Source organism: Xiphophorus maculatus, chromosome 1, assembly GCF_002775205.1.
Source record: "Xiphophorus maculatus strain JP 163 A chromosome 1, X_maculatus-5.0-male, whole genome shotgun sequence".
Classification (NCBI taxonomy): Eukaryota; Metazoa; Chordata; class Actinopteri; order Cyprinodontiformes; family Poeciliidae; genus Xiphophorus; species Xiphophorus maculatus.
Genome location: NC_036443.1, coordinates 26235102 through 26243054, shown reverse-complemented (window position 1 = coordinate 26243054; position 7953 = coordinate 26235102). Strand labels below are relative to the sequence as shown.

Here is a 7953-nt window from a genome sequence, read left to right as displayed (position 1 = left end):
ATCTGATACTGGACATCAGCTTTCTACCCGTGGGAACACCCCAGGATGAGATCGCTGTTGTCGGGGCAGAGGAGGCGCAAGGCCTGTCGGACTCCTTTGATGCTTCGGAAGAGAGAAGTTTGGATGATAGAGATAATGCATGGGAGATGAGTAAATCGACGAACTGTGACAGCGATGTTTCTCTGGATCGAGAGGTGTCAGAACCAGGCTTATCCAACCAGAGTCTTGTAACGCCTCACAGTGTGTTGGAACTCTCAGGTGAACATGCTGATAGTCATCTGGCAGAAGAAGAGTTACATGCAGTGAGTCAAGTTCATTCTATGGACACAGAGGCTCTTCCTGTAAATTCAGACGCCAACATGGACATGTGTCATCCCCCAGAGAATACTGACCAAGTCGTTAGGACTCGGGTGGGCAGGGTCAGCAAAAGGGTGAACAGACTCATTGAATCCATGGTTCAAAGACCTTTTGATTTTAGGGATTTGGCAAACTCTGTGAGCCAAAAATCCCAATCCATTCTTACTTGGTTTTGAGTGAACTCCTTTGTTTAGAGTCTTTATATGGACAGTTCAGCAATATAACTGTAATGGAATATTGTTTTCCTCAAATATACATCCGGTATTGTGTTTATGGGTTTAAAGTAGACACAGAATTATATGGTGTAAATGGCATCATATTGATCTGAGAAGGGCAGAGGCCTGATCAACCGTATGTTCCTTCGAAACCTGTTTTGTAGGTGGCTCTCAAGCTGAATGCTGTACTTGGTTATGGCAACCCTGTGTTAAATATTTATCAAATTTGTCAGTTTTTCTTGTATTAGGATTGCAAAATTTGGACTGACTTGGATTTTGGTGAAATATAGGAGGGGTGGATGTAACAAGTGTGTAAAACTGTTTATATTTCACCTCAAATCCATCCTCATTACCTGTGTATATTTGTTTTTCTTAGTTTTTGAATTGTATTTTATTTTGGCGGAGAAGCTTTTATTTTCTTGTTTCCTGTCTCCTTGTCATATCCTGTGTGTTCGCGCTGCCCTCCTCAGTTCGCGCCAAGCTGCGCTGGGGAGAGGTAAGCGTACAAAGTTGTCTTCTGTTTGTCTGTTGAAGTATTCAAAATGTCCTTAAAAGTATTTTTGCCAAACTCGCAAGTTTTTATATGTTGTTTCCCAACTGTTTTATGTTTAGCGCAGCACTGTACTGGGCACTTAATTCCCACGTTAAGGACATTTATTGAGTTTACCGTGCCAATGTGGTTATTTTTGTTCTTTTGATTTGTTAAGGTGTGTGTGGGAAAGCCAGAGCCCAAGAACTGGAGTGCTGATGCATTTTTTTGTTTTAAACAGGTATGTGAGTTGTTTCAAAATGTTTCCTGAATGTTAGATTAATGTATTTTGTATATTTTCAGTTTGAATTATAAAATATTGTAACTAGTGGGCAGATTATTTTTGTTTGGGTCTTATTTTAATTGTTTTGACATTTTACTTTATTATTTGTGAATGTCAGAGAATTTTGGTTGGTTTTACCACAGCCCTGAGTTCGCGCCAAGCTGCGCTGGGGAGAGGTGTGTGTGGGAAAGCCAGAGCCCAAGAACTGGAGTGCTGATGCATTTTTTGTTTTAAACAGAATAAATCTGCCCTACCGCTGCAATACACCCTGGTGTCCTCGTCTGCTGGTTCCCTTTGCCTATACACACAACGCAGAGTACATGTACAACAGATGAGTCGGATGACAGCGGCTACATTTGCACAAAGCATCTGGCAATCACAAACAAGTCTTTGCAGAGCTCCTGTTTTCTGATTTTTCTATTTTTTTCCTTCATAAAAGTCTATCACACATATCTAAGCTTTGCATTGATTGATGCCGTTGGGCTCTCTGCTGTTTGATCTCCTACAAAGCTTGTCAGACGTGGAGTTTGTGTGAAAGGAAGAAATGTAGTACTGTGTAGCAAGACTGGATTCCTGTCCTGGAAGAGTGTTTTCAGTTTCCTGATAAGTCTTCCTGTCAAATCTCTCATCAAAGTCTGCAAGATTCCATGACGAACTGTCAATTTTCTTCAACAGAGACAGGAAAGTTGTACAGAATTAATGGGAAAATGGGAAATGGTAAAAGTTACTAATGGTCCAAATTCTCCTTCTAGGACAACAATCCTGAACAGCTACAATGAAGATCAAGGTTTGCAAAATTTTAGTTAAGTATCTGCTTAGACACAACTGAATCAAATAACTCGATCATTTGCAGGACTCTGTAGAGCTGGACAGAAAATGTAGCTATTTGGTTCAGTGGAATTGGACAAGGCACGCATGTACAAGGTGCTAATCACCAACAATTAGTGACAAGAGTTTGAGGTTCCTATTTTAGGTCCAATCATGATCATGTGCTAAAATGACAATCCTAAGTGGTTACGTAGAAGGCAACTAAACTGGAAAGTTCAAATTTAAGAAACCTTTTGGAGGGAGGTGAAAAATCTTCAAGAAACAAAATAAGTCCAGTTGCCTTCTGCCTTGGCCACAGGATGTTGATTTTTGAAAACCAGAGACCACTGCATGTTAAACATCTGGAAATTGATCCCAATTATGAAGCAATCCTCTTCCTGAAATCTGATTTCACTTGACTTTCCAATAAAGTATTATTTTCCAGGTGTGCTTCCGAATTAGTTAAAAATATGTTAACCTATCAGACGGTTCCTTAGCCATGACATCATCATCCGGGATTTCACTTGCTTAAAAGGATAATTCTGTAGAAATGAATAAAGAAATCTTTGAGATATTTGTTATTGACGCATTTAGCTACTAGGAACAATTTTGGTCATTTTAGTAGACCTAAAACAAAAGAAGTTTAGTGTAATATAATTTGAGACAGTGAGAAAATTTGTATTTTTATTCTGTGTATTTAAACATCAGGTTTAAACTATATGCATAAAATATTTTTGCTTGAATTTGCTTCTCATATAAGCAGCTATCTGGAGTTACAGATATCACATTTCATATACAGTTATAAACGTAAGCTGATTCAGACTGCTGCTGTATCTCTGCTTTATTATTGAAGACTTGAGGTGACAGAAATAACAATAAATGCATTTTTAATGTGTTTGGTTTGTACTTGTAGTATTCTCACATGCAACCACTGACAAATACTGTACATGTTTCATAATTAAAATGTAGACAAGAGAAACAATGAAACAAAAGAAGAAAAAAAAGACCTTAGCTTGATTAGTGAAATCAAACCAATAGGAAATTGAATGTTACTTGGTTTATTACAACATTCCGGGGTTGAGACAGAAATGACAACCTGTGTGCAAAACAAGGGCATTAATGTCATTTACTAAAGTGCAACTCTGTATCAAATCCATGTGTTTTTTTCCAAAACAGGAATGTTAAGAGTATCAGAAAGTGTTACGTCTCCCTCTTGTGGAACAAACAGAAAAAGCACTTTTTACATCAGAATAATAATTTTTCATTCCATATTGATAGCTTTAGTAATCCAATCGCATTGATAGTTTTGTGATAAAGCTTTAAATTAGAGCATCTGAACTTAAAGAAGTTTTTTTTTTCTTAAATGATGCAGGGGAGCTGAAAGGATGTCACACCAGACAACAGCACTGCTAAATATTAATGCTCATGTTCACTGAAAGGTGATCAAGAAAGTACTGCAGGAGCTCTAAATGTTGGACAGAAACAAGAAGTGGAGAGGCTGCAGCTTAGACTTGTTACTAAAAATAAAATGTACTACGAAGTGTATGGGATAGTTTCGTCAGGGAAAAGTTACACAACCCCTCGCAAGATTTGAGAACATAAATATAGAAAATAACTCATTTAAGGAACTCAATGACAACAGAGAAGGGAACTATGCTGCCAAAATGCCTTCTTCTTGCATGCAAGTGTCTTGTGGTGTAATGTTTGTTTCTTGGTGTAGTTGTTGCAACAAGACTCCACAAACGCATGATCATGTCTTTCGTTTTAGACTGAAGTAGTGACAGCTCAAAACTAAGCAAGTAGCTGCTAAGTGCACCAATAACCTGCAATCAAAATGAACATTTAATATGCAACAGGGAAAACAAGTATTGAGGATGTTTTTCTCAGTAAATCTATTTCGAATAGACGTATTGATATGAAATTCACAAAGTGGAATGACAGGTAAGCACTGGAAATAGAAGGAAAATTAAGTGCAATATGTCTAAACTTCTGAATGTTTCAATGTGTGCCACTAGGAGCATAATCTGGAAGTGGAAAGACAATAATTTCACCTTAAAAATAAGTTGAGAGAAGTCATTTAGGAGACACACAGCATGTCAGAAAAACCAGGAGGGATTTTCTCCACGAAAACAATAAGTTATTCACTCAACCACTCTCTGCACAAGACGCCACTACTGAAGAAAAAGCATTTTGAAACCCGTTTAAAGGTTTACAGAGTATTCGGACAAGTCTATAAAATACTACAATAAAATAGTCTGGTGAGATTAAAATACTAATCACAATATTTTGTAGCCGTGATGACAAAAACTGAAAATTCATCGCCGTTTTCAGCTATAAATCTATTAGACATATTTGCAAACACGAATATTGTTCCCATTATCATCTAGTTTCATTCAGTAATGCCACAGTGCTGCTAAAACATATCCAGCAGAAGCATTAAATCATATTTTAAAACATAGAAGCAGCTTTTACGGCCGATCTCTTGGAGCTAACAAAGGAGAGAAGATACAACAGTAACAACCTGCTGTCAATTATTTCAGGATTTCCATCAGAGTGCATCATTATTATTATCACTGAATAAACGATTGATCATTTCATGATGTGAGTAAACAGTATGATGAATTCCTATCCCTAACATTACACAGGCAGACTCCCTTTAATTGAAGGAAGGATAAATAGACATCCTTGATAAGAATCTGAAGATGAAATGAGGGGTGGATTTTTAAACAGGACAACCTCTCACATACACAGAGTCATGGGAACCCTGTTGTTTTTATAGATAGAAAATAAAGTAACCAGAAGAACTTTAACAAAAATCCCATAAGCGCAACGAATTTTCTGGTGTGAATGTCTGGAAGATGCCATTACTAAAAAGCCTTTTCGACAAAGAACTAAACAGAAAATTCATCAAGCTACTTCAATGCTTATTACCTCTGCCATTCCACTTTATTCCATATAAGATAAGATAGATAAGATTTAATAATTTATAAAATTATTATGTTTTTATTTATTTGTGTGCATCACCCAACATCTGTTTGAATTTCATGTCAATAGCATCTTTAAAAATGTATTCATGGAGAAAAACATTGACATATTTAACACCTATTTTCCCTACTTTAAATTATCACATGTGCAACTGCTACTTTTAAAGAGAAAAAAAACTAAAACCTGTATCAGTATTTTTTTTTTTTTGGTATGGAAACTAATTCAACTTCAGTGGCACCAACGTCTAAACATCTGCTGTCATGAGATCAGTGGTAGATAAACTTTTGGAATGCCATTCTCTTAGACGCATCTTCAAAAGCCAACATCAACCTACCAAACATGTGGTTTCATTTTGAGCATTTCGTTTTGGTTCTGAGAATTTCTGTGTGTTAATTTCTGTGTGTTAATACAACCGTTACGATGTATTACGACACCATAACGGTGGTGATTTCCATTCACACAAGTTGTTTTATAACAAAACAAATCAAGAAATAAAATCTCAGGGGAAAAAACACTCCCTACATTCCCAGCAGTGCACTGCTCCAGTCCGAACAAGCATTCAACTTTAGCTGTAACTCGTGGTTAGGTAGTAAAACAGGTTACAAGACGAAGGAAAGAGCTTGTTATGCGAGAGCAACAAGTGCATCTCCGTGTGGTAAAAGTCATACGACTTCCAAATCAGCCACGTCTGCTTTTCCTCCTGTTGTTCAAAAGCTCAAAGTCCAGCTCCTGCTGGCATTCCTAAATCCTTCAACCTTCACCGAAGTCTATAAAAAGCCTCCTGGCTAAAAATCGCTGAGGATGCTGATGTCGGCAAACTCCTGGCGGTATCTGTAAGAGTACAAGGCCAACAGGAAAGACCATTTGAGCGTCAGGAAGCTCCAAACGCAGGAAAGGTAGAGGGTCCGCGGGTCGGTCAGAGCTGTGGGGCAGAAATGACACCAAGCTTAGGGTTTGCTGAAGAATCCACACTTTTATAACTGAAATGTTACTGGACGTTTTAAGTGTTATTTGATGCCAAAAGAAGAGAATTACATTGTTTCTGTGTGATGGCCAGACTTAGAAAGGTAAAGGCGGCAGCGACAGCCAGAACTGAGAAGAGCCCACCGACAGCAATGAAGAATTTGAGGCCCTTGAGCCAGGTGCGCCAGTAGTCCTGCAGGTACATGATGTGTGTGACTAGAACCCAGAATGCTAAAACTCCTGTCAGAAGAGACAAACATACACACACACACTGGTTACATTATTTAGATACAACTGCAACCAATTGGTAGCAAAGTGTTCAAAACTCAAAAACTGCAATCATTAAAAACTTCTCATAGTTTTCAACAAGGAATGGGTTGGTCAGCTGTGTCCCGGTATACCAAATATTTAAAAAATTCCAACTTAAAGTCCTTTTAAAAATATACCAGAGGAAGTTCCTAAGAGTTTTCTCCAGCTGCTTGGAACAGAGACTGATGCAGAACTCCTATTTCCACACTTAACACTGTTAAGTGTGGAAATAGTTATTTTAGTAATTGACTAATCTATAAATTATTCTGACAATTAATCGAATACAAAAATTAGCACATGCTACACATTTTTTATTTAACCACAAGCCTTTTTATACAATATCAAAATAAACTGAAATATGCAAATAAATAAAAGCTTCAATTAGAAGAACATTTGATGGCAAATGTGGCATTTTAGCAGTTTTACTGGAGTTTTATTTGTCATGTGTATCCTTTTGTTGGATACCAAATGCAAAACATCTTAAATTTTACTTAAAATGGATTAAAAACTACTGATGAGGACTATGCAAATGCAGCCATTGCAATAAACTTAGGAGATATATTTTTTAAAAATCTGAACTACTTCTTAAACACAAAATTACTCTCAGACAACTGGCAGGTACACTTTAAGAGATTTACTTAAATATTAAATTGTAAAAGTTAATCCCATTTAATTTAGGTTATCATGCACAAATATAGGCGATATTTGACACAGAACAACATTTTGGTTCCCAAACATAAAACAAAACCAAAATAAATGGAAACAATGTGCAACACAACGTTTTCTATTCACCATCAATTAAAATAAATTGTACAGAGTATTTCACTAAATTATACAACATGATTCAATTGTATGGAAATGAAACGGTTTTACTTAAATAGCCAAATTAACCCCCAAATAAAAGCTTTGAATATTGAAAAATAAATGTCTAGTAAAAACATGTAATCTACAGGCATTTAAACAAACTACAGTTTATCTCTAAACGTTGATTAGTGACTGATATGGCAGCATTTTAAGTTCAGAAGGCCGCAGTCAGGATAAATACAGCCTTAAAGGGGAGGTACTAAAAACAAATACGTGAACAAATAATAGTTGGTTTGAATGATAACTATGGAGCATTTACGTACCTGACAGGCCTCCCATGGCCGCTGTCCACGGCTGTTTATAGGCGATATTCCAGACAAGGAAGGCTGAAAATCCAACCAGAGTACCGAAGCTAGCATAGCCTATGCTAATGTATATCCTACTGATCCCCATTGTAAAATGAAGCTAATGCTACCAACAGACCTGGACCGTCGAGCGGGATAAAAAGTTATTTTTAGTTAAAAACAAGTCGGACCGATCCGGTTTTTGGCTCTGACCTACATCAACAGCTTACCGCCATATTATGTAATATCCTCAGCAACAGGGAAGCGACAAGATAGAAATCCCCCTCGGCCCGCAGCCAGGAGAACAACGGCGTCTGTCACCGTGGGGTTTTAAAACACACCGTTCATTTGCCTGAC

The 7953-nt window shown here is 37.3% G+C and overlaps 1 protein-coding gene across 1 annotated transcript; it reads right to left on the bottom strand.

Annotated features, from left to right (window-relative positions):
- Positions 1-3011: 3011 nt before the first annotated feature.
- On the bottom strand, positions 3012-7953 carry slc48a1 (solute carrier family 48 member 1). Its single transcript, XM_005798916.2, has 3 exons — positions 7576-7953; positions 6212-6379; positions 3012-6098 (listed from the first exon to the last, which is right to left on the bottom strand). Exons 1-3 carry the CDS (start codon positions 7703-7705, stop codon positions 5962-5964), a joined length of 435 nt encoding a protein of 144 aa, XP_005798973.1. The 5' UTR covers positions 7706-7953; the 3' UTR covers positions 3012-5961.